This window comes from Narcine bancroftii, chromosome 10 (assembly GCF_036971445.1).
Source record: "Narcine bancroftii isolate sNarBan1 chromosome 10, sNarBan1.hap1, whole genome shotgun sequence".
Classification (NCBI taxonomy): Eukaryota; Metazoa; Chordata; class Chondrichthyes; order Torpediniformes; family Narcinidae; genus Narcine; species Narcine bancroftii.
Window position 1 is genome coordinate 103,133,461 of NC_091478.1, and position 27,981 is coordinate 103,161,441.

Below are 27,981 nucleotides of genomic sequence, written 5' to 3' on the forward strand. Positions count from 1 at the left end.
CAGTGGGGCTGAGTGGGTAAATGGATCAGATCATGATTAAATGGTGGGACAGACTTGATGGGCTGAATAGCCTATTTCTTCTCCTATGTCTTATGGGAGGCATAAATGAGTGCATGTGGTTGTTATTGATCCCTGTAGTTATTTTAGAATGCAGAGTTCACCCACAGGTTTTTGTTGCAAGAGCAACCAGCAGTGTTGGAATATTTTAATGGTTTCCTGGTGTAAAATTTTTACACGAACAATGCACCAAAAAGTAATACATTATCACGTGTGGAACGGCAAGCCAGTGGTCAGTGTCCTGTTCTCATCTTGAAGAAGATTGCTTACCAAGATCTGCTGGAAGCTGTTGTGGTTTTCCCCTTCCCCATTTTAGCCGGTTGGGAAATTCTGTCACATCTGGTGACCCCTGACCCATACAGGATAGAGTTCCAATACTGCATCACCCATAGTCAACACAGGGATAACACTTCAGAAGTATTTCACTGACTGTCGCCCAGTAGCACTACTTCTACTGTGATGAAATGCTTTGAGAGGCTGGTCATGCCCAGAATTAACATGTACCTTAAGCAAAGATCTGGACCCACTGCAATTTGTCCATCATCACAATCACTCCACAACTGATGCAATATTGCTGGGTCTCCACTCAGCTCTGGATCACCCCAAAAACAGAAACTCAAACATACGCTGCTCTTCATCAACCTCAGCTAAGTCTTCAATACCATGCCTTCACTACTGGTCAAGATGCTCCAAACTCTGGGCCTCTGCAACTGGATCCTTGACTTCCTCATCTGAAGATCACAGTCAGTACGAATTGGAAACAGCATCTCCTCCTCACTGATGATCAACACAGGCTCACCTCAAGGATGATTAGCCCACTTCTCAACTCAAGACTATGTGGCCAGGCACAATTCCAATGCCATCTACAAGTTTGTACAGTTATCGGCAGAATCACAAACGGCAATGAGGAAGCCTACAGGAGGGAGATAGATCAGCTAATTGAGTGGTGTCACACCAACAATCTTGTGCTCAACATTAGCAAGACCAAGGAGATGTTTGTGGACTTCAGGAGAAAATCGGGGAACATAACCCAGTCTTCATCAAGGGCTCAGTAGTGGAGAGGGTTAAAAACTTCAAATTCCTGGGTGTCAACATCTCAGCAGATCTTTCCTGGAGCCTCCATATTGATGCAATCATGAAGAGGGCTCACCAGCAGCTATACATTTTGAGGTGTCTGAGGAGATTCGGTACGTCACCAAAGACTCTTGAAAACTTCTGCAGGTATACTGCAGAGAGCATTCAGGCTGGTTACATCACTGCCTGGTATAGAGGCGCCAACACTCAGGACAAGAATAAACTCCAGAGGGTTGTTCACTCAGCCTGAGACATCACCGGCACCAGACTTCACTTCATTGAGGACGTCTACTTGAGGTGGAGTCTTAAAAAGGCAGCCTCTATCCTCAAGAACCCCCACTACCCAGGCCATGCCCTCCTCACTCTGCAACCATTGTGAAAAAGGAGCAAGAGCGTACAGGAGGGGCACAAGGACAGCTTCTTCCCCCCCTGCCTTCAGATTCCTGAATGATCATTGAACCAAAGACAGGGCCTCACTTTTCATGCAGTATTTGTTTTTTTAAAAATTTTGGTTTATATGAATATTTACCTGATGGCGCTGCTGCAAAACACTGAATTTCGTGACTTGTTCATGACAATAAATTCTGATTCTGGCAGTGAAAGGCATGAAGTCGCAAAAGGTGCAATGAAATGCAAATTCCTCCTTTGTACTTCTTTCAGGCCCTACTGGGAGTGCAAAAGAAAGGAAATCACCTCCAGTCTCTGAACAGTAATTTAAAGTCATTCTTGGACAGAGTTATACAGCATGAAAACAGGCCCTGCGGCCCAACGTCCATATCCACCGAGTTGCCTTCAAGACCCTTTTGCCTGGTTAGAAGCCCATATCCCTGTAAACCTATCCTATCCATGTACCAGTCCAAATGTCTTTTAAACACTGGAATTGCACTCATCTCTGCAAACCTACAACCCCCTGTGTGAAACCGTTGCCCCTCAGGTCTGTATTATATTTTTCCTTTCTCATCTTAAATCTCTACCCTCTTATTTTAGATGCCCCCACCCTGGGAAACAACTGACTTATCGATGCCCCTTGTGATTTATATATTTCTGTAAGATCACCCCTGGTTCTGACTATCCAGGGAGAAATGTCCCAGCCTCCCCTTGTAACTCAAGCCCAACATCCTAGCAACATGCTTGTTTATCTTTTCTGCATCCTTTGCAGCTTAATGTTACCCTTCCTGCAGTTCCAGCAACCAGAACTTTGCACGGTTCTCCTCTCACCAATTGTAATCTGACGTCCTGACTCTTGCACTAAGTGCCCTGACCAATGAAGCGAGCAGGCCGATTACTTGTGGCATTGTTCATGTGATTTACTGGGCATCCTTTCCTTTCATTGTTAATGCCAGGCCATTCACAGGGTGGCATAAGTTTAGCCAATGTTATTTCCTATATTTATGACAAATGGCTGTGTTTCTTCTGAGGCCGGCTTACTTTGTCTTCATTTGTTTAACTGGTGCTTTTGATTTTCCCCATTTTTCTGAAGGACAAGCTACCTTCCAAAACTTTTTTATGTGGACACAAATATCGCTGCACCCCTGGGACAAACTGCCCCCAAGGGGCTCTCCTTCCAGAAGGATTCACAGGTGAGTCGGCAATAACATTTTGAATCATGGAATAAACTAGCAAGTTGGGGGGAATCGTGAAATGAGCTGTTGTTCTTGGCCATTAGCGATGTACATTGTGGCAGCTCTGGTTGCTGTGATCAGGGAAAAGCAGACACTTTGGAATGTTCTAAGATCCAAAGAAAGAACTGAAATGCATCTGAAATCCTTGAAGCAGTAAAACCCCTCGTATCCAGAATTCAAGCAACCGGCAAAAAAAATCGAGGAAAATAAATTTTATTAAAATTAAAATAAATAAGAGTAAAGTAATAGGTTAAAAATACACAAATTTAAAATTGTAAAAGTAATGTTCTCTGAACTAATGCGTAAACATATGGTGAAGATGGGAGCAAATATTCAGCCAGCGAAATGGCTTGCTCATGCTTTGCTCGTAGCAGCTGTTGGAATAAAGTTGTGTGAAACAGCATTAGTGTCACCCAGGATAAAGACCTGGTTGATGCTGCTTGCTGTTGCAGAGACTCTCATCCCTGCTCAGTAAGGGCTGCCCCAAACAGAGGCTTTATCTGTAGATTTTTGGGAAGGTGGTGTGTGTAATAGTACAGATTCTATCACACATATGTACAGATGGTCGTGTAGGATGACTGTGATTGGCTGAGAGGGTAGCCACACCTACTGGCAGGTTTTCAAGGATTGCTCCGAGCCAGACCAGGTCATTCTGGACTGGTCGACCTACTTGTGATAGGCTCCAGTCTTTTAGTTAATAAAAGCCTTGGTTTGGATCAACAAGTCTTTGGTTCTTTCGACGCGCATTACACTGGGCTAATGATCTATCATGTTGGTCTTTGGGGCAGCACTGTGGAGGGAGAGGAACCTGCAGATGAAACAATGCTTAAATATTTTCAAATAACATGACTGAAAATAAAGTATATTGCTTTAACGTTTATATATTCATGCAAATGAAGTTTTTCAGTGTAAGTACAGTATAGTATTTATATCTTTTAAACTGTTTATTCTTAATGCAGGTCTATTAGTTAGGCATTGGAAGTCTCAAACAACTGGAAAATATACTTATCCAGCATCTTCCAATCCTCCTAGGTGCCAGATACCAGGGGTTTTTTCTGCACTGGCCTGTTGTCTTTTGATGTGGACTTGCCTTTGCCACTTGAATGATACGCTGACCCAATGGCCCTTGTAAATATTTACCCAAGTGAAGTCATGGCACTCAAAGTTTCATCACAGGATTTGATTAAAGGAAATTACTGTGTCTGATAGGTGCTCATTGGGGAAATTGGAAAGGAATAAAAGGTGGATGGTTGAGGTCATGAATTGCAAAACACCTGAAGCTGCTGTATGATATATGTCTCTCCGCTGTTTGTCTTGTAAAAATGGGATATCACTTCAACCTGCTGTGAGCTTCATGCCTTAAATGTATTTCCAATTTCTTGTCTTTAAACATACTTTAGAACTCTGACAAAGAGTTGGCGGTTGAAAACATTCTCATTCCTGGAATCTGAATATACCTGAGAAATGTTTGAGGGCTGGTTTGCATAATGCTGTTAAAGCACCAGTGATCAGGGCCAGGGTTCAAATCCCACACTGTCTTGTATGCTCTCCCCATGTCTGTGTGGGTTTTCCCTAGGGACTCAAGGCCGAAAGGGCCTCTATTACCATGCTGTATGTCTAAATTTAAAGTTTTTAAATGCTGGAAACATTCAACAACTCAGGCAGTACCTGTGGAAAGAACAACATGCTTTCAGTTTGAAACGTTAGCTCTCCTTCCCGTTGATGCACCTGAACCTGCTTAATGTTGCTAACATTTTCTGTATTTATTTCTGGTTTCCAGCATCTGCCATCTTTAAAAAAAAAAATTTAAGGCTCCCAGAAACTTTCTTTTAAATCTAATTACCTCAAACAAGTCAAACATTCAGATACAAGCTTTGGCAAAAGCTGGCGAGTTTCTAAACTCTAATATTGCCAATAGTATGATAAATTCCATCAGGAAAGTTCCGCAGCATTCTAGGAGCATGTCTGGTCAATTATATATTTAGAAAACAGTTATTCCTTTTACATGTGGGTTTGTGGGGATTGAATGTCACTATGTCCCTTGCAAAATAAGGGTTTCTGAGGAACTTGGAGTAGGACTTGTACAGTTTTCCATCAATTCTATTCTCTGCAAACAGAAACCCATCTAAGAGTGAGCTGCCCATGCTCTGACCTGTAATCAAGACCCATTCCATTGCCTTCAGCGCTCACTGCCAAGCACTGGTTCCTACTTAAATAATAAGCAGACTTCCTACCCTGAAGAAGTTCTCCTCTCTTCAAGGGGAGTTTCTTTGAGTCTCTCTCACTGTTCCTGATCTGAACTCCCTACTTGTCTCTCACACTCTCTCTCTCTCTCCCCCCCCCCCCCCCCCCACCCCCTTGCTCTCTGTATCCTTTAACAAAATCAAAATCAATTCCTCTTTCCTTTTGTCATATCCAATTAACACCTTTTGGCTCCTAGGTCTGGACTCGTCCCCCTCCTATTCTCTCTTAATTTCTAGTCCTTAATTTAGTTGCCTGTCTGACTTTTGCTTGTACCTTGAAGAAGGGCTCAGGCCTAAAACGTCAGTAATCTATCTTTACTTCCTCTGGAAGCTGTGAGACCGGCTGAATTCCTCAAGCATTTCTGTGCATTTTTCCTGCCTTGGTTTAAGAATTCTTCTTGATTTCAAGGCATCAGAGAAATGCAAGTTCTTAATGCACATCTTGAAGTATCATTGCTCAACACTAATTTTGATTGGCTAATTTGAAAGCTCCAGGGTTCCTTTACTGAAACTCTTCACCTCAGCTTCTCCCTCCCACCACCCACAAGCGCTGCCTGTCCCACTGAGGGTTCCTCCATCGTTCTGTGTATTGCTCAAGTTTTCCAATGTCAGCAATCTCTTGTGTTTTACCCTTCTTAAAACTTGCACCTTTGACCCACTAATAGCTCAGTATCAATTTTGTTTCACCTCGTTACCACAAAGTACTTTGCAATATTTTACTTATTCAGGGCGCCCTGTTGATGTTTTTGTATTTTATCTTTAGACATACAGCCCGGTCATAGCCCCTTCCGGCCCACAAGCCCATGCCACCCAATTAATTGACTAACCCTGCACTTTTTTTTTTGGAGGGTGGGAGGAATCTGTAGCACCCAGACGAAACTCATGCAGACACTGGGAGAACATACGAACTCCTGATAGACAGTGTCGAATTTGAACCCTGGTTGCTGGTACTGTAATAGGGTTATGTTAACCGCTACGCGAACTGTGGCACCCACTGACAGTGCTGGCCTTGTATAGACATTTCTGTTTTGTTAAACCCTTTTGCTTAGTGGTGTCAGGAGACTGTTGGACCATCATTTTTCATTGGATGTGGATGGGGATGTTGACATTGGGGAAGGGAGTGTTGGATCGTGAGGGGTGAGGTAATTGAGTTATTGATTTTGATGCAGAACACTATTGGGATGCAAGTAGGTAAATCAATAGCCTGGCCTTGATGTGTGCCAAGAAGTCTGTGTCATACTGGAAATCAGCACAAATCACTCTCATGGGATATTCCTGCACCTCTCCTCAAGTAGGTTTACTTGGGAAATATTGATCTCTGTATCTGGATGCTATGTGAAGGCAACTCCTGGCCTGTAGAACCCAGTTGAATAATGAGAGTGATACAAAACAAATCTGAATTGATCATGTTTATGAATGTTCCAGAAATCCATTCACAATATAAATACATAATTTAATTTTAATTTAATTTAGTTACACAGCATGGTAAAAGGGCCTTATGGCCCACAAGCCTGTTTGACCCAAATACCCCAATTAACTTACAACTCTGGTACATTTTGAAGGGTGGGAGGAAACAGGAACAGCCAGAGGAAGCCCATGCAGACACGGGGAAAACGTACAAAGTCCTTACAATGTTGGACTGGAACTGGGTCTCTGGCATTGTAATAACGATGCCCTAACTGCTAAGAAATAGAAGCAGGAGAAGCCATTCAATCACTCCTTCCCACTCTGCCATTCAGTAAGATCATGGCTGGTCCTATATTTCAGCGCCACTTTCCTGCCCTTGTTTCGTAATCACACAATTCCATTAATGTCCAAATACTCTGACAAGAATGCAAGAAAATAGGAGCAGGTCTCTCAGCCTATTCCCTTAGTTTTAGAAAGGGACCTGACCTGGAATATTAATCATTTCTCTACATGGATTCTGCCTGAACAATGACTCCCTCCAGCTTCTTATTGTTTGCTTCAGATTCCAGCATCTGCCATTCCTGTGTTTCTCTCGGCCATGCCATCCCCACCGGATCTCCATCTAAGCCAGTTCCCCATAACCCTCACTTCCTTGATATTTCAAATATTGATCTCTTTCCACCTTAACTTTAGTTAATGATCTGGCTCCACCATTCCCAAGGGCAGAGAATTCCAGGATTCACTACCCTCTGACAGAAGAAATTTCTGCGTACCTCAGTATTAAATGACCGGTTCCTGATATCATGTCTGTCCCATTGTTTGTAACTCTGCTTTCATCTCAATTCTGAATGGCTGGTCCTTTATTTTAAGTCTGTGATCTCTGGACCTGGACATCCAAGCCAGGGGGTACATAAGCTGCTTATCTACCCTGCCACGTTCGGATCTCATGTACAATGTTTAAAAAGTTTTGTGTAGTTTACTTTGTCAATAAAGATATGACCACTTATTGAGTTGCCATGAAGTTGGGGTGAAAAAAATTAATGGCCGTGTTTCTTACTCTCATTGTGTGTGAGACTCTCTTGGATATCTGAAGGAGGCCATAGATTGGCAAATCCTTTCTCAAAGATAAGAACGGCATGGTTAGCATAGCGGTTAGCGTAACACTATTACAGCGCCAGTGACCCAGGTTCAATTCCAGCGCTGTCTGTCATAAGTTTGTACATTCTCCCCGTGACTGCATGGGTTTTCTCCGGGTGCTCCAGTTTCCATCCACCCTCCAAAAGCATATGGGGTTTGCAGGTTAATTGGTGTCATTGGGCAGCAGAGGCTTGTGGGCCAGAAGGGCCTGTTACCATATGTGTCTACATTTTAAAAAAATAAATATCAAAAATTTAAAAAAAAGCTTTATCTGAGATGTGGTGAAGAATCTTCATCCTTGGTGAAAACTGATGCTGAGTACTCATTTTGTACCTCAATAGGGCACGCTGCCTCAATGAGTCGATTTTATTTTCAGTCATCTCTCCTCTGCTTTACTGTTCCTGTCCTTTTTACATGGGAATGATAGATTTTTTTTTAATTATTATGTTCCCAGCCAACCTTTTTTCCATATTCTCTCTTACTTTCTCTTTCACTTTTCCTCTGAATTTGATGTAATCATCTCACTTATATTATCAATTGGGCTTCTGTTGTATGCTCTTTTCCCTGCTCCATTTTACTCATCCCCTAATGCAAGTTCCCTTTCTCCTTCTCGGGAAAGCATCCGAACAGCAGTTGAAACATTCTCACTCTAAACGCCTCATTTGGTTCCATGTAGAATTTCCTCTGCCAAGGTTTGAATTTTAATTCCCTGGGCTATTTCTGTTCTATTGAAACTTGCGCTTCTCCATTTCGCTAGTTTTACCTTGCATTGGTCAAGTACCCTTCCAACAACTTTACTGAAGCTTATGATATTACGCATATTGTTCTCTGGAATAGGGATGACACTGTTGGCATAGCAGTTAGCGCAATGCTGTTCCAGCATCAAAGATCAGGACCGGGTTTAGAATCCTGCATTGTCTGTAAGGAGTTTGTATGTTCTCCCCTTGTCTCCTCTGGGGGCTCCGGTTTCCTCCCACTGTTCAAAACGTACCGGGGGTTGTAGGTCAATTAGGTGGCACAGGCTCATGGGCTGAAAGGTCCTGTTACTGTGCTGTATGTCTAAAATAAAATGTCTGGCTTATCCTCTTGAATCATGTCTAACAATCTTACATATTGTTGGGGCAGAGACATATGGTTCAAGAAAGTTCTAAATCTGAATTATCCAATTTATGTTTTTGATGTGGTCAAAATATAGGAACACTTTTTGCGTTCAACCTGGTCATGCCCAAAGGTGAAGTCTTTCTGGGACGATTTGGGGAATCTCCTGGAACAAATTACCAAATTCAATACCCTCAAGTGCTAGATTGTTTATATTGGGGGAATTAGTGGACATAAGACCTAAAATGAGGCTGTGAAATTTGTTAAACTCACTTTAGCGGTGGCCAGGAAATGCATAGCCATTACTTGGAAATCTGATTCCCAACTGAGTCTGACCTTCTGGAAGTCAGAAATACCTAGTTGTGTTCCCCTGGAGAAGATTACTTCCAACCTCAGAAATGTTCAGGGGTTAACCTTTGATGATCCCCCCCTCCCATCTCCAATATCACCATCTCCAGTATCCCTAATGACGTCTATGTCAAGACATTTATCCCTTAAGGGAGGAAGTAACTCTGGATGAATCACGTATTGTTTCATCTGTTTGTAATTAATGCTTTTGGAAAACAGATTATTTTGACCCATCATATGAGAGATTTATCTCTTTTTCTTTTCCTTTGGGGGGGGGAAGGCTCTTTCTCTTTTTCATTTTTCTCTTTTTTTCTGTTTCCTATTTTTCTTTGAAGGATTGGCACGGTGTGTAATTTTGTATTTATAATCAAAATAGAGCAGAATTTGATCATTGTGGTAATGTGTAGAGTCTTCCTTCTTTGTACATCAATATGTAGTTTGGTTCTGGTATTTTATTGTTTATATCTGTGATGTTTCTTTGATTTTGTTTGTTTTGTAACTCCATGTTGATTGAAAATCCTTAAAAATAATAATAAGTTCTAAACACACTTGAGAAGATCTTCACTTCGAGCCTTGTGCTAATGCTATTTTACTCTATATTTGGGTTGATGGAATCCCCCACTATTGCCATTGGAGCCATAATGTTCTGCAGCACAGAAACAGACCCTTCAGCCCAACCTGAATCCACATTGCTTGGAAACTCATTAGGATTTGTTCCCCGTGCTCATTTTATTTGCCAGTGGTGTGGCCTTCTGTCATTGATACAAATCCATCAGATTTCAAGGTATTAGCATTATAGAGTGACTGGGCCCAGTTCTGTGGAAATTAATTACAATGGGTAACAATAGAAAGTCTTACTGTTGGGATTGGAAAACCAGGAGTGTCTTTGTGGGATGCAGGAGTTGAACAAGAAAATTTGCAATGCATAAAAGTGCAGGAGAAGCTTAGCAGGTCACGCTGAGGTGGGAATTCTCAGGCTCGGGTTGGTTACCTTTTGCCTCCTTTGGACACCGCGAGTCCTGCTGAGTTTCTCTGGCACTTTTGTGCTTTGGTGAACTCCTACGTCGAATTTCCATGCTCCGCTCCAATTTTATCCTCTCTGCTTGCAAATAGATTGCCTTAAAAATTGTGAAATATGACGCTCGTGGAAACTTTCTTGGTTGGGAAGATGTGAGAGGAGGCACTTTACAGGTGAGAAGTTGCACTGTATCACCTTTGATGTTGTGGCTATGTGAACAGTTACATAAGAACATGGGAAAGAGGGGCCTGTTTCAATAGGATTGTGGCTGATCTGACCGTGGACTCAGCTCCACCTGCCCTTCTGTTGCCATTAACATATGCTTAAAATTTGACAGTTAAGATGGTTAAAACTGGGATTTTGCAGACACCAGCTCATGAAACATCACCAGAAAGTCTAGCAGTTATTGTCCACTTTTAGTTACCCTGAATACTGAGATGCACAAACTGGACACTCATCCTGCTGGAGGCAAAAACTGAGCAGTGAAAAACATTTAAAAACAGAACTCATTTAAAAATATTCTGAAATTGTAATTTGAAATTGTTATTTTGAAAAAGCATTTATATCTCTGCGTAAAAATATAAAGTTTATTTGGCCCAGAATAGCATAAATTTTGGTTTAAAAAAACATTAAGTCTGTTAATTGAGCATCATATTTTTAATGGGGTTATTTTAATCATTTTTCAATAGGACACATGAAGAGGCCAATATCATTTCACTCATTCAGTGTTAATTAACTCTGTTGAATATTTAACAGTTGTCCCAATTAAGGTGCAGCTAATCATTGATTCTACCTCATGGACATAACTGTGCCAGTTCATGTTCTAGGTGTTGACACTTCACAAAGTAATGATAGGAAATGTTGACAGCTTCTCCAAAATGATAACCACAAATGCTGGTCCTTTGTCTAGATGGTTTGCACTTGGCCTGTTCTTACTAGAATGAATGACTATCTGCCTCATAGACCACACACACTAAATGGTTCACTCTGTCTAACACGACCTTTGTTTGTTAACAGCTATGTCCCGACACACAAACTCTGCTGGACGCAGCATACAAATTTGGCTCTTTCTATGCCCAGTCGGTGAGTGTTGATGAAAACAGTTGCAGAATGTCTTGGACCATGTTTGTTGATCTTGAATCTAAAGATATTAATGAAAATTTCCTCCCTTGTTGCTTTGCCTGCAAGTTCTAAAAGCTTTGGAACTGGATTGCCCTCACTTTTGGTGATTAAGTGGGCACTGATTTTTTCTCAAATCAGGTGGTACGGACAGGAAAAGCTCTATGTTGTGACATCCTTGCTTTAAGAAATCACTACTGTGTGGTTTGGTTTGGGCAGCATGGCTTGCATAGCTGTTAGCGCAACACTACTAGGGAGCCCAGTGACCTGGGTTTGAATCCAGCATTGTCTGTCAGGAGTATGTACATTCTCCTTGTGTCTGCCTGGGTTTCCTTTAGCCGTTCTGGTGTCCTCCACCCCCCCCCCTTCAAAATGTATGAAGGCCATAGGTTACTTGGTATTTGGGGACATGGATTCGTGGGCCAGAAGGGGCTTGATAACATGCTGTATGTTTTTTAACATTTAAAAAATTTCTACTATTTAAAAGATTGAGAAGCCAGCTTGTGTTTCACACAGGTCAGAGTTGTTCTCGGTCTATAATGGAGGGTAGATGGAGTAGAAGGGAAGACTAGGGTGGGGAAGAGTTAAAACATATAATGGGAACACCCTGGCCTCTCCCATGCTAAAAGGATCTGATTGGATCCTGCCACAATATGGCCTAATGTATTGGGCCACAGATTTGGCAGTCATTTAGGAAGCAGATTGCTACATTTACGACACAATGGCTGTGATACTTGTCACTGCTACCTGCCTACAAGGGGGCAGTACTTGTGGGGAATGTCATGAACGCCCCAGTGGGAATCTTTCAATCGTGTATGGATCTTGACACGTGGAGTGGTTTTATTGTGAGTGTGAAAGATTACAGGCCGTGACCCTTTAATACTATTGGAGCTCCTAACAGCTTTGAGATTAGATAATAAAAGATTTATTGATTGAATAGCCTGAGAGCTATTTGATCTCAATAGAAGAATCTTGATCATGCAAGATTTCAGGACAAAGTTTTTGCCTCCAAATCAACCTTGCTTTACAATTGCTGAAACGATTTCTTGAACAAATGGAGCCAGGTTTGAAGACAATGTGTCCATCAGCGAGTGATGTGTGTTGTTTCATTTCAGTGCACGATACGAATCTCAGACCTTCTCCGCAGATTCCCGGAGCCGGTGCTTTTTGAGCTCTTTCTTTACTACAAGGATGACCAAGGACAGCCAAGGGTGTGGCCTATCCCAGTACACAGTCTAAATCTAGACAGAAACGGTTTGAGTAAGTCGCTACTTTCATGAACTCTGCAGAAGCAGTAATGGCGAGGTGGTCCTAGAATGGTTATAGCAGGGAAGAAGGTCCCATAGCTCATCAAATTTCTATCAGCTTACTGTAGACTACATCCCTGCTCTCATCCCCAAAGCCCCACTGATATTTTCTTGTCATCATCCAATTCCATTTCATAAGAGCTGAATGTTTCTTCTCCTGTTACCCATAGAGGCACCAGGTTTCAGCTAAGAACCTGGTAAAAGTATCTATTCTTGTATCCTCTTAATATAAATTCTGTATCCCTGACAGAACCATCTGCCTCCCTCTGTTTATTCATTGTAAACCTGTCTTGATCTTGGACACCTTGATCCAATTATTATTATCAGTTATTATCTCTTTATTTTTAGTTCAGACATACCGCACGGTAACAGGTCCTTTCACCCCTCATTCATGTGCCACCCAATTATACCCCCTGGCCTGGTCCAACTGCCTGAGAGGGTGGTTCATGGGGAGACTTCATCACATTGTGTGTGCTGGAGGAGTTGTGACCAACTGGGCCCATGCTTCTGCAGACCACAGCTCTTCTTGGATTAGACATGCAAACTATTTTTTGATTTGCATGAGTATGATGGGGTAAAATGGCCTCCCATTGTTGTGTAAATTTTCTCTGAACTTCAGAGACTGTAGCACAAAGCTTGGTTTGCAATCCAGGACAGAATGAAGGGAACATTGCACTTTAGGTGCTTGCTTTCAGTTGAGGTGTTAAACCCGGTATTGAATGCAATCTCAGCTGGATTATTTTGAAAAAGGACGATAATATTATCCATGAGTAAAGCATGAAAGTCTTCAGACAACGAGTTGAAGTAAAAACACGATGGTGGAGAAACTCAGCAGGTCAGACAGCGTCCCCTTTATACAGCAAAGATAAAGATACAGAACCGACATTTTGGGCTTAAGCCCCTTCATCGAGATTTTGCTCATACCTTGATGAGGGGCTCCAGACTGAAACGTCGGTTCTGTATCTATCTTTGCTGTATTAAGGGGACGCTGTCTGACCTGCTGAGTTTCTCCAGTGTTGTGTTTTTACAAGATGATTCACTCAGGCAACACCACCAATTTATCTGAGTTTATCATCCTGCCCTTTGTGGGAGCTTGCTGTGCAGAAATTAACTGCACATCTTCTACAAGAGTGACTACAAAAGTGTTTCGTTGGCGTTAGAAACGTTTGGAGTGTCTTGTGTCAGAGAAATTCGCTGAATGAGATTCTTTCTTCACAGGTACTGGAGCGATAAGGAGATTCTTTTTAGTTGATGGCCTGACAGGGAGGAGGGGTAGTCTCAGTAACCCACCCAGCTCAGTCACCTATGCTGAAGACCTTGTCCTAAGGTGAGAAGATTCCAGAACAGGAATACATGCTTTTCCTGTAACTCTGTTGGTCCTATTTAATTAGAGAGGCTGCTCATTCCCGATTTATGCTCTGTGCCACTGGCTTGAGCTTCGATAACTAACCAATTACTTTCCTTTCCCATCTTGTGATTGGTGGGTCTGCGTGGTGGGTCAATCACTGGAACTTCACAGTGGGTCACTGGATCTGTGTGGTGGATTGCTAGATCTGCACAGTGACTGGATCCACATATTGGGCCACTGGATTCTCACAGCAGACCACCGGATCTGCACGACAGACCACTGGGATACACTACGGTGCAACTTTTGCCCCTCGAGTCGTAATGACCTCAGGGTCATCCTGACTTTGGGTGCTGTCCGTGTGGAGTTTACACATCTCTCCCCCAACCATATTATTTTCCTCCAGGTGCTCTTGTTTAATTCCATATTCCAAAGACTGACAGATGAGTGGGTGAAATGACCACTTAAGATTGCCCAAGTGTGATTGTGAAATTGAATTGTTTATTTTCATGTTCTCTGAGATACAGTGAAGTCAACTTGTTCAGCAGGTTGTGCAATTATGACAAATAAATTTGATAACCTTCTCCACTGAAGGAATGCTGTGCCATCGGTGGCATTGTCTTTTGGGTGAGATGACAGCCGATGCCCCTTCTGCTCTCTTGTGTGGGCATAACCATCCCAGAGTACTGTCCTGAAGAAGATCAGGGATCTTACAGTGGCTATCCTGGCCAGCATTCATCAACCAACCAGGCCATGGATATCTGACCAATGTGGGACCCTGCTCTGCACACATTACTATGTTGTCCATGTTATTCTACTGCATAAGGACTTGATGACTGTGATGTGCTCCACAATGACCTGAGGTGACAGTCAAGTTTATATAAGCTCTATTTAATGTTTTTCTCTTTTTCCATTCCACCATTCAAACAAAATGTCTAATTATTAACTCAGTAAGTTGGAGCATGTGGCAATAGGTATTTGATCATTCCAGCCTATTCTGCCCTTATCCTTAATACAAAGGATCTTCTACCACCCTCTGCTGATCCAAACGTCATCGCCTTTTGCCCTGTTCAAACAACTCTCCTGGAGAAGTTTCATTCCAAGTCTCCTAGTCCTGGGAGACGGTCATATAGAAATCCCACGAATTTACCTCAAAATCTATTTTAAATGTTTACATTTTAAATTGGACCTAAACCTGGTAACAGGCCCTTCCAGCCCACAAGCGTCTGCTCCCCGCCAACCCCCATACATTTTGAAGGGTGGGAGGAAACCAGAGTTCTTGGAGGAAACCTACGCAGTTTGCGGCGAGAACGTACAAACTCCTTACAGACGGCATCGGATTCGAAGCTGGGTTGCTGGTGCTAACCGCTACAATAACCATGCCCCATCACCCCCAGACTCTCCCACTCACCTACACAATAGATATAATTTACAATGGCTGTAAAACATGAAGGTCTGCAGACACTGTGATGGTGGTAAAATCTTGAGGAAGGGCTCAGGCCCAAAACATCATTAATATATCTTTGCCTCTTTTGGGCGACATGAGATCTGCTGAGTTCCTCCAGCATTTCTGGGATTTTACTAATTTGCAGTGGCTAATTAGCCTAAGAATCACAAGTCTTTGGATATGGAAGGTGTTACGAGCCCAGAGGACTCCCAAAAACCAACAGCAGCAGAAATTCACCAAGACAGTGGTTACTTAAAAGTTGCTTTCAATTTTCTTCACACATAATTAATCAATCTTTAGCTTATCACGATTCACCTAACTACCCTCTAATTCTAAGTACATGTATATGTGTTCAGGAAAGTTCTTTGTTTCTTGTTTAACTCCCCTCATGATTTACCCTCCCTATTTCCTTCTCTTGTTTCTCCACCTTCTTAAATCTCTCCGTTCTTCTCATCTCAACTGCATTCTGGCTGAAGGATATTCTCTTCATTTCCCTGCTTGATATTTACAGACTTTCTAATCTTAACCACTTTTAGATTTTCTCTTTCTCTTTAGCAGAAAACAAAATTCTCCCTGTTCATTCTTTAAAAACCTCTTGCAATTTTGTGAACCCATCAGACCCACCCCTAAGCGCTCTGTCCTCGAGAATGTAGAGATGCTCCCTCTCTATGACCCCTGGCAGGCACTGCATGTAGATCTGCAATCTTCATCCCTTCCCAGCATCATTTTATAATTTGATGATGGGAACTTTGATGGCCGGCTGGTTATTTTAATTTTTCTGGGCAGTAATAATTACAGCGCCAGGGTTAAATTTGGTACTGTCTGTAAGGAATTTGTACATTCTCCCTGTGTCTGTGTGGGTTTTCCCTGGGGAGTTCTGGTTTCCTTCCACTGTTCAAAATGTACCGGGGGTTGTAGGTTATTTGGGTGTAATTGAGCAGCATGCACTTGTGGGCCGAAAGGGTTGTTACCGTGCTGTATGTCGAAATTAAAAATGAAAATAGGAAGCTTAATTGTTTATATTATGAGGGTGACACGATTAGTAATAGTGATTAGCGCATTGACACGGGTTTGAATCCACTGCTGTCTGTACTGAGTTTGTACGATTGCCTTGTGACTGCGTGGGTTTTCCCCAGATGCTCTGGTTTCCTACCACCCTTCAAAGATCTGGTGGGTTAGTAGGTTACTTGGTCACGTGGGTGTATTTGAGCATCATGGTTGTGATGAAGGGCCTGTGTGGTGCAGTAAGCAGACAAAAAACTCGAGAAGACTGTACTATAGGCTTTAATCAGCTTAAAATGAACACCATGGTCTGTGTAATCTCTGGTTTCATGTGCCCAACTGATCAGGGAGGGGCCGGCTCAGGTCTTTATATGGGCCAGTGATCGACAGCAGGCAGCTGGGGCTAGCCTCCCAAGTTGCCTACCTGCAGGTACAGTGGTTTCCCCCTGCAGTCGGCTGGTAGGACAGTGGCTATAGTGGTGGTTATATCACCACAACCTGTTACTGTATCTATAAATTGAAAAACTTGATACTCCCGTGGATGTTCATAGAGCTCAATATAGGATTTGACAAACCAGACACATCACTAAGATCCTTCCAGGTGCCTGTGATTAAATGAAATCCTTTATCTCAATACAGGACCTATCTGCCAACTAACAACCCAACCAGCAAAGCACCATTTTTACTGACCGTACGATACGCTCAGACAGAAGATCTCCAGGCACAAGCACAGGTAGGTTCTGCACCCATCCCCGCACTGAGCTGTTAGAGGGGAAAGACCTCTGATCAAACGGTTATTTCACCGCAGAGTAAATTCAGCTTTAACCCTCCAATGTGCCTGAGCAAGTAGACAAACGCTAAATATTACAGATTAGATTCTGAGTTCTGGAGCTGCTTCTGTGGAGTTTGACCATGTGGGTTTCCTCCTATTCTGGTTTGCTCCCACATTCCAAAGACATGCGAGTTGGCCACTGTAAGCTACCCTTTGTGTTATAGGCTGCAGGAGAATCAGAGGACGTTGTTAGGCACGTGAAACTGAAATAAGTGGAGGAATGAGACAACATTGGCACAATGAGCCAGATTCCTATACGAGAAGAGACAATATGAATATAAATCTAATCCCATGGACTGGCAGAGATCGAGTTCTCCCTTTATGTTCTCATCATTTTCTTTACACACTTTACATTCCAGTTACTTACCTCCCCAGTGTGTTCCCTAACTTCCTCAAATTCACCTACACCGGTCAGTCCGATCACTCTGTCGTGACAGTTAACACCCTTCAACATACTGAAGCTTCCCCTGAACCTGGCAGAGACAAATGGGGAAGGAGGGTGAGTTGGAGACACCAGAGGCTGCAGATGCTGGAATCTAGAGCAAAAAAAAACTGCTGGAGGAACACAGCAGGTCAGGCAGCATCTGTTGAGGAAAATGTCAGATTGAAATCTTGCCTCGGGACTAGGTTGAGCAGTCTTTTAGCAGTAATTTAACGTCCCCAAACCCATATCGGTGACTGTCAGTGAAGTAAACTGGTTCAGAAGTAACTGAGTTTGTTTTCAATCAGTCAAATGCACTGACAGAGAATACTTGAGGCAAGGTATTCTTTAGCTATGGTGCTGTCCTGAACAATTGAACATTGACTCTGTAATGGGGGTTGCCCTGGTTACATAATTAGATTGATGGCTGAGAGCTGATTATTTATTGCTTTCTCCTCCACCCCCCTTCCCAGGTGACATTTACTGTTCTGTATGAGATGAACCAGGCTGCAGCCAAGAGAGACACAGATGTGAGTAGAGAGTTAAAAAAAATCACATTATGACTTTACCGTCCATTAATGGCACTGAAATGTAACCAGCCAATACAATCACTGGGTAGCATCATTTCTTCTCATCAGTGGTATAAATCCTTTATGAAATTATTTTAAAACTTGTTCAGTTGTGGCTCATTATGTGAAGAACTCGTGATACCGAGGAGCAGAGATCTTATTGTGAGGTCTTTGCTTGTTCACGGCAAGCCTATGTCACTAACAGGGATCAGCATTTATAGTCTGTCCTCACAACGTCCTTGAGTAAGTGAAGGCTTTGCTTCTTTGGGCAGTGAATCACTTTACCATGTATCTGGTCTACCAATTAGACCACAGCGGTCAGCACTGCAGATTTACTTTCCTGAAGGACGTCAGTGAACCAGATTTCCCCCCGCCCCCCTCCCCCATAATTCTATAATTTTATGGTCACCATTCCAATCTTGCTTTCATTTTACATTTCACAGCAGTTTTTTTTTCCTGTCCAGACCTGTGAATTAATTTGATTTCCAACACTGCTGTTTGGGACTCCGATATGTCCCTGGACCGTGAATCCAGACCTCTGGGTTCTTGGGTAAACAAAATAATCTGCAGATGCTGGGGCCGAGTGCAATCCACAAAAATGGTGGAGAAATTCAGCAAGTCATGCAGTGTCCAGAGGAAATACAAGGCAAGCAACATTTTGGGTCCGATGAGGCTTTAGTCGGGAATCTGGATTTCTATTATGTACAGTTAACACCCTTGTAAGTCAAACCTAAAAAGCACTTTGGAAATCCACAACGTCAACCCTTTCATGATGTACCATTAATCCAAGAAAACTGCATATCAGGCGATTAAATAAAATCCTGACCCTGAACTTGAAGAGGACATCTTAAAGCTTATTACTTCAACTTGGCAGGTCTGCTCCAAGTGACTACACATTCACTTCCAGAGACAGTAATGCGATTGGTTTTGTGCATGTAATTTCTATTATGTCACTCTCCTCCATCACTACATTCTGTGAGGTACATTTTTGATGTGCTCATCTCTAAAATTTAAGCCAGTCGTTCGCAACCTTATTCTCTCCACTCACATACCATTTTAAGTATTCCTTATACCATCGGTGCTCCGCGATTAGTAAGGGATTCCTGAAGGCAATATGTTGGTGGAAAGAAAAAGTTTGAAAACTTTTAATCGTCTCAAATTGACTCATTATGTGCATGGTTTCATAACTCCAAAGGAAATTACAATTTTTCTCAAGCAAAATATTTTAGTGACAATTGGATCTAGAGCAGTGATTCTCAACCCTTCCCATTCACATCCCCCCTTAAGCAATCCCTTACTAATCACAGAGCACCGATGGCATAGGGATTATTTAAAGTGGCATGTGAGTGGAAAGAAAAATGTAGAGAACCACTTAACCTGATGTTTGCCAAATGGAATCCAACCTGCATGTGATTACTTTTTCTTGTATAAGACCCTGACTTGGAGGCACTTAAAGGAAAGGGGGCAAAGGTGATTTGTGACACAACACACCAGTGCTGTTGGTCAAGAACAGAGGACACGAAGCAGATCATCCTGGCCTGGTTAAAGCATTGAGCCAGTCCAGCATGGTAAAGCCCGACTCAACTCCCAATGTTTCAGCTGATGTACGTTGTAGGCGAGCTAGGAATTAGGTGAAAATCAGCTTGATTTTATCTCTTTGTCGAAGTTCACATTTGAGACAGCTGTTTGAACAGGTGGTGCTGAGTAAACAGACTTACAGTCACCTCTGTTTTAAGTCCCAGCCTGCCTCCACTTCATTAATGGATACAATAATTCATCACTGGTTGGATTGAGGAAGATCGTAGGGCTAGATTGTCTGATTTCCCCAACAAGCAATCTTATTCTTGGGTACTAATGCTAACTAGGCCACTATCTAGATGAGACAGTAGGCCCTTTCAAACTGCTGTGTAAAACAGGGTTAACTGGGCAATTTGCATGGTTTGAGCCCCAGTTACGAGGCAGTTAGAAAAGGTCCGGCCCGGTCAACCCTGTCAGAATCCAATCGGGTCCTTGACCTACCTCAGAGGTAGTCAGGGAACCCAGTTAAACTTACCTAGGTCGCGTCCACAAGCGATTTAAAAATGAAAATGGCCGACCTGCTTATTCCAGTGACATCAGTGCTTGCGTGCGTGCATCACTGGGCAGCCTGCATCTGAAAATCCGGTAGTACTTCTGGTGAGTACTTGATGCGTCATTGCGGGTTGGCGATTTAATGGGTAAATTCCCCCTGCCATTTAAAAGGTGCTTCCAGCACATTTGCCCCAGTAATGGCACCCGGGTCTCAGGAGGGCTACCCAGGTGCTGCAGTTTAAAAGAAGCTAGTGTTAATCATGGGGCATGGTAATTAAGCTCTTGACCAGCAGTCACATTTCACAACTATTAATCCGTCGTGGTTGAGTTCAAACACAACTATGTCAGCAAGGGAATTTGAAATTGACATTATGAAGAAAAATGGCAATTAAAATAATGTTGGTCTCTGTAATGGTGACCATATCATGACTGAGTTGTCAGGAAAATCTGTGGTATATTAAAGTGTGCAATCCTGGGGGATTGTAGTAGAAACACAGAAATGCTGGAGGAACTCGGCAGCTCTTGCAGCGTCCATAGGAGGTAAAGATATATAACTGACGTTTTTGGGGCAGAAGTTCTTTAAAATATCACTAAGGAAAACCTATCCAGCTTTCTTCCATCCAATGTGGATGGAAGTCTGTTATTTCCAAACGGGATGTGGCACAAGCCAATTCCATTGCATCATTGTTCAGAACTGTACTTTCTCTATTCCCTAAACTCTGCTTATATATTATTCTCTGTTCCTTGCACCATTTGATGGCTGTAACACAACTCCATACTCTGACATCTAATTTATTTATTGTACCACCACCTGCTATATGAGTTGGATTGCCTGGATAGCACTTAAAACAAAGCTTTTTACTGTATTTTAGTTCACGTTAACTACAGAACTCTTCAATCTTCAATCTGAGGCACCTGCAAGCTCACACTAAGACACAAGAGCAACTTGTCCTTGAACTACTCTTTGCAGACGATGCCGCTTTAGTTGCCCATTCAGAGCCAGCTCTTCAGCACTTGACGTCCTGTTTTGCGGAAACTGCCAAAATGTTTGGCCTGGAAGTCAGCCTGAAGAAAACTGAGGTCCTCCATCAGCCAGCTCCCCACCATGACTACCAGCCCCCCCACATCTCTATCGGGCACACAAAACTCAAAACGGTCAACCAGTTTACCTATCTCGGCTGCACCATTTCATCAGATGCAAGGATCGACAATGAGATAGACAACAGACTCGCCAAGGCAAATAGCGCCTTTGGAAGACTACACAAAAAAGTCTGGAAAAACAACCAACTGAAAAACCTCAAAAAGATTAGCGTATACAGAGCCGTTGTCATACCCACACTCCTGTTCGGCTTCGAATCATGGGTCCTCTACCGGCATCACCTACGGCTCCTAGAACGCTTCCACCAGCGTTGTCTCCGCTCCATCCTTAATATTCATTGGAGCGACTTCATCACCAAAATCGAAGTACTCGAGATGGCAGAGGTCGACAGCATCGAATCCACGCTGCTGAAGATCCAACTGCGCTGGGTAGGTCACGTCTCCAGAATGGAGGACCATCACCTTTCCAAGATCGTGTTATATGGCGAGCTCTCCACTGGCCACCGTGACAGAGGTGCACCAAAGAAGAGGTACAAGGACTGCCTAAAGAAATCTCTTGGTGCCTGCCACATTGACCACCACCAGTGGGCTGATATCGCCTCAAACCGTGCATCTTGGCGCCTCACAGTTCGGCGGGCAGCAATCTCCTTTGAAGAAGACCGCAGAGCCCACCTCACTGACAAAAGACAAAGGAGGTAAAACCCAACACCCAACCCCAACCCACCAATTTTCCCTTGCAACCATGTCTGCCTGTCCCGCATCGGACTTTTCGGCCACAAACGAGCCTGCAGCTGACGTGGACCTTACCCCTCCATTAATCTTCGTCCGCGAAGCCAAGCCAAAGAAATAAAAGAAGAACTACAGAACATTGAGCATAACAGCCCAGTACAGGCTCTTCAGCCCATGGAAACCTATTCCACCTGATATGCACCCTACCTTACACCTATAATCCTCGATGTGCCTGTCTAAGAGTCTTTTGAATATCCCTATCATGCCAACCTCCACCACCACTACTGGCAATGCACTCCAGGCACCCACCACTCTCTGAGTATAAAAAAAACCTCACATCTGGCATCTTCCCTGAACTTTCGTCCACTCACCTTTAACTGATGTCCTCTGGTATTTGTTATCATCGCCCCAAGATAAAAGTGCTGGCCCTCCATCCTGAAACAATTAACATCCTTATTCCTTCAGTGTAGTTCATAACAGACAATAAACATTGGCGATGGCATCTACAATCGAGTCATTAAAACATAATGGTTCCACTGCCTCCTATATAGTAACAGATATGGTGGGAATTTATGGACTCCTGCATACACTGTCAGATTTTTCCTATTTAATGGGTTTCTTTTCACAACCTTTCCACTCTATAATCCAAACAAGGTTCATGCTGTGTTGTTTAAAAAAAAATCCCTATTTACAAAGGATGATTAAAAACAATCAAGTGTGGACAATTCAACAAACTGGTTATTTAAACTGGAGATTAAGCAAAACCCTGAGATCGTTGAAGGGCAGATAAGGGGTTGGGTAATGTCAGTAAACAAAGACATTCAAGTGACAAGATAATGCTCGAACCTTGAATCTGTTGCAGATTTGGATGGTCTTCTATACCAGCGCTATTTTATTCCTGTTATGTTCTATGTCAATAAAAAGGCAGAAAGTTTTCTTATAATGGACGGCATTAACTAAGTTGGACAATGAAAGCAGAGTTAATGAGCCAATCTCTGACCAGATTGGATCTCGCATCATTTACAGTGCTAAATGCAGAACATTTCCCTGGTGGATGAGTCTGTGAGCACCTTCACTGTTAGACTTCTATTGACATTCATTGGATTTCTGCCAAGTTTTTATCAGCGCCTCTCTGCAGAAGCTTTGTCTATGGGCATAAAGTGCCCTAATGATTTTAATCTCAAACTTTCCGATGCTTACTCATTCCAAATAATTTTCAAGACCTGCTCTCTGTTTCCATGCCCAAACCCTCCTTCTCACCATTTAGCTAAGTTTGGTTAAATTTAGCTTGATCTTCACTTGTGAGCCTTTGTACTTGAACACCACCACATGGACATGCAATCCTGCCCCTTAGTAACACTCACTGGTCTGTACTTGGCTTATCCCTGCTGCCCTTTTTAAATAAAGGAACAACATCAGCTGTCATGTCTTCTGGGACCTCCCCTAAAGCCTCTGTCAGGGTCCTAACTATTTCCTCCCTTGCTTCTCGTAGCATCTTAGGATATAGCTCATCCAGTCCTGGGAATGTATCCATCCTGATGCACTCTCACCTTTTTCATATAGATATGCTCCACAAATCATAGTCTGATGAAGTAGGCTGTACCAATCAAGTTGTCTACCCAAGTAGTCATGCGATCAGCCTCAAACGCTCTCAACCATTTATCTCCATTAACCTATTTAGATGTTCTTTAAACATTACAATTGCACCCACCTACCACCCTCTGGTTTCCTGTACAGATCGCTCTGGGTGTCCTTGGTTCTTTGGCTGTTTTCACTGCCATGTTGGAGACGAGCAGCTGGAGGCGGAGGAGTGGACTCGAGTTCATAGACGTTGTGGTAAGGAAAGGCCGCTCATTATGTCTTGGACAAAGAAAGGTAAAGTATAGGGAGACAAAGAGCACAGTATTGGCACACCATGTCTAGACATGCTGCAACCTTGATGCTCTTCCCACAAACAGAGACCATATACTGTGTGCAGACTTCCAACCCACTCTCTCCCCATTGACAATCCAATCCCCCTTCTCCCCCCAACTCGCTGCAGACGTTCATTCCCTCACAGACACCAAATGGCTCAAATCTATTCTAAAACTATCCAGTTTTGAAAAGGATGGGAGGTGAAGCCCCAATATTTCCCAAAGAATGCTCCATATAAATGTTATCTCCTGCACCTTTCAGACAATGTTCGTCCTTGTATCTTCCTCATGTTCAGCTGAGTATCTCGAATTTTATCTGCCATTGCCTGTGTTCCTCATTCCCAGTGCTGACTGGACATTATTACTTTTAAAAAATATTTTATTTTTAATTTTCAAACTCAAAACCATTTCTAGTAATCAATCACAAATTACAGTTAACCTTTATACACAAAATTTGCCGTTGAGTCCAAGCCAATTTTTCTTCCCACTTCCCCACACTAACAGACCACAGTTGCGCACAACATTCAAGATACCCACGACAAAGGTAAGGAGCACATCAGAGATTTATCATGGCCCAACAACCAGCACCTACTTGATTGGGTTGGAATGGACCCCCCACCCCTCCCTCAGTAGAAGGATAGAAGGAATGCAGGGCAGCGAGATATGCAAATCCACTCTGTAACTGTGCTCCTAGAAAACTTAAATGTGGTTGCAAAATATTTAGGAAAATGTTATATTTTTTCCTTAAGTTATAGGTAATTTTCTCCAGGGGAACACAGCTTTGCATTTCTGTATTTCAGCGTGCAATGCCCAACTGGGAGTCAAATTTCCAGGTAACCGCTATGCACTTCCTGGCCACTACCAATGTGATCATTACAAATTAGATTTGGAATTTGGACAGCTTCATCTTAAACCTTATGTCCATCATGTTTCCCAACAGGAACAGCTCTGGGAATTCTTTACTGATGAATTTTTTCTAGAACTTGACCTAGATCCACCCAAACGGGTCTCACCTTGATACGTGTCCAGGTTGCATGCACAAAGGTTCCTGGCACAATGCCACATCTGAAGCATTGGTCTGAAATTTCTGGTTTAGCCTTACTCAATTTTTGCGATGTCGAATGTAGCTGGTGGAGAAAGTTACACTGCACCAGCCTACACCGTGCGTTAATAATCGTGGTCATGCTGTTCCGACACAGGTCTGACCAGCATCGCTCATCAATCATTGTTCCTAAGTCTGACTCCCAACTTTATCTTGATTTGTGAAGGCCTTCCACTTGGAGTAAGCAATACATCACGGAGATGGACTGAACATTATTTTAACAGTTGCAGCAGAGAGTACTTGTCAGCATTGGCCCAAGTTGCTGAGTGTCTTGTTGTTTTGACCCTTCTAGGAAAAGAATAATCTCACAGTAGATGTGCTTTTCCATATCAATGCTATGTTCACAGTCTAGTTTATTATTGCTTTCTTCCATCCACAAGCCTGTCTCTGGAGACCTTTCTCTGGGGATAGAATTGTGCTAAAGTGCAATGTTAATTTGACCATCTGAGCATAAGACTGTGTATATTTAGGACTGTAGGTGGGGTGCATTGAAGAGGAACAGCAACTAAAATTGTCACAGCAGCTCACTGGAGTAGCAATTTCTGAGGTAAGGGTTCGGGCCCAGGAGAACTCTGTCATCTAGCAAAGCTGTTCCCGATCTAGACATGATCTAGATTATTATCCCAGTTGTTGTGCAACCCCTTCCGTGACTTTAATCAAGGGAGTAAAATTGATTCATTTTCAAAGCCATGCTGTAAATATCCCAGGAGACACAAGTATCTGCCACCTATCTACAGGAAATATATCAATGAGATTGGAAGAGTGCAAAGAAGATTTACAAGGATGTTGCTAGGACTTGAGTTCAGGGAAAGGATAAACAGGTTAGGTCTTTATTCCCTGGAGCGTAGAAGAATGAGGGGAGATTTGATCGAGGTAAATAAAATTCAAAATTGTATAGAGTAAATGTAACCAGGGTTTTTTTTTTCACTGAGGTTAGGTGGAATGAGAATTGGAGGACGTGAGTTAAGGCTGAAGGGAAATGTTTCGAGGGAATGTTCAGGGCAACTGAGCAGGTCAATCAGCATCTTGGGGGGGGGGGGGGGTAAAAGAATGGTCAACGTTTTGGGTCAGAACCCTTCATCAAGAAGGGTTTGGACCTGAAATGCTGACCATTCTTTTTGCCCCACTGATCCCGGTCAGTTTTGCGTCAGTCAATGTTTGGTCCTCACTGTCTCTCTTATTTTACACAGACAATTGTGAAGTATCTTGCCCACTTTGCCGGAGCCCTGTCAAACACCTTCTTCCTTGTTACATATGGTACAGGTGTTTACTGGCTTATTGTGTATAAGGTAAGGGTTTCTGCTTTATTACATCCTCATTCCCAAACTTTCTCATATCACGGTGGAGAAAGATATTTCTACATTTGCATAATCTCAGAATATTTAAATTTAAATGTAGTCCCAGCACAGCAATAGGCCATTCCAGCCCACGAGCACATGCCAACAAAATACCCCAATTAACCTACACCCACCCCCACCCCCCCGCCCCATACAATTTGAAGGTTGGGAGGAAACCCATGCAGACACGGGGAGCTCCTTACATACAGTGCCAGACTCAAACCCAGGTCTGAAAACACTTCATAGCTTAAGTACTTTTGAAGTATCGTCACTTTTCAAATGGATTACTGTATAGTCATTTCACCACAGCAGGGTACGGTTAAGAGTAATTTTTAATGATTGTTGGGGAATTGTATCCAGGAATGTTTCCCTGGTCTCCAGAATTCCTGTGCTCTTCTTTATACGAGTGTTTACCTTCATCTGAGGGAGTAACCTTTTGTTTTAGTATCTTGCCCCTAAGATGATGTAACTCTCACTGAATGCCAGTATGGAGTCTGAGCATGAGTTTTGTGTTCAAGTCAACTTGTGATTCAGAGGTGAAAGTGCAATGAGCAGCAGGTGTCATCAAAAGTCTGTGTGGCCCCATCCACAATGCTGTTATTCTGTAAAATTAACAGGGGGATTGTAACAAGCTCTATATGGAGGAAGCTCTACTACTTCCTGGTGAATTTTTACATTTCCACCTGTTTATATTCTTGATGTCTCCTGAAGAATTAAAAGCATCATGTCTGTTGAGACTTGACTGAGGAGTTTTAAATTCTTTTGTAGAATTTCCATTGACCAGAATTTGGCCCTGAGTCATATGCTCATTCTAGGTGGAGATAGATTCAATATTTATTGCCTCATTATCGCAATAAATGGCTCATGCTGTTACCAAGGAGAGTTATAAGGCAACCACACTATTAACAGCATTTAAAAACACTATTAAAAACATTTCAGGTTGTTTTCTCTGGAGTGTCAGAGGCTGATGGAAGTTTCTAAAATTATGAGAGACATGGATAGGGGAGATTGTCAGAATCTTTTTTTCCCCAGGATAAAAATGTCACATTCAAGAGGATATGTGTTTAGTTGAATGGGGCGTTTAAAGGAGGCGCGGGGCAAGTTTTCTTTTACGCAGGCTGTAAGTTGCATGGAATGGGTTGCCAGGGGCAGTGTTTCCGAGGCTTGGAGATAGACACATGAATGTTCAGGGAATAGAGGGATATGGATCATGTGTAAGCAACAATTTTAGTTTAATTTGGCATCCTGTCTGCCACTGACATCATGGGCCATGTTCTATGCTCTTCAATGCTCTGTGTTCTATTTGGGTAAAGGCAGTAACTTTCCTTCTGAAAGGAGTGGAATAACCTGAATGGACTTTGACAATCACAATGTTTGACACTCCAGTAAGACCCTTATTATCCAGAATTCAAGCAACTGGCAACCTTAAGCAAATGGCAAAAACAGTGAAATAAATAGAATAAGAATAAATAAAAATGTAAATAAAAGTTTAACATTGTAAAAGTAAATGTCTGAAATAATGCAAAACTTTGGTGAAGATCTAAATAGGTCATATCCATTAAATGGTAGGCTATTGAGATGTGCAGAGCAACAAAGGGATTTAGGAGTGATGGTAAATAGTACCCTCAAGGCTGATACTCAGGTAGATGGTGTGGTAAAGAAGGCATTTGGAATGTTGGCCTTCAT

The 27,981-nt window shown here is 42.6% G+C and overlaps 1 protein-coding gene across 1 annotated transcript in view; it reads left to right on the forward strand.

The window, feature by feature from the left end:
- LOC138745052 (meckelin-like) overlaps positions 1 to 27,981 on the forward strand; it is a 91,979-nt gene that overhangs the window by 32,777 nt on the left and 31,221 nt on the right. The window contains exons 9-17 of the mRNA XM_069902127.1: positions 2,612 to 2,711; positions 10,100 to 10,177; positions 11,022 to 11,087; positions 12,239 to 12,383; positions 13,649 to 13,757; positions 16,864 to 16,957; positions 17,951 to 18,007; positions 23,681 to 23,779; positions 26,149 to 26,247. Coding sequence (XP_069758228.1) covers positions 2,612 to 2,711; positions 10,100 to 10,177; positions 11,022 to 11,087; positions 12,239 to 12,383; positions 13,649 to 13,757; positions 16,864 to 16,957; positions 17,951 to 18,007; positions 23,681 to 23,779; positions 26,149 to 26,247 — 847 coding nt within the window. The remainder of the gene's footprint in view (positions 1 to 2,611; positions 2,712 to 10,099; positions 10,178 to 11,021; positions 11,088 to 12,238; positions 12,384 to 13,648; positions 13,758 to 16,863; positions 16,958 to 17,950; positions 18,008 to 23,680; positions 23,780 to 26,148; positions 26,248 to 27,981) is intronic.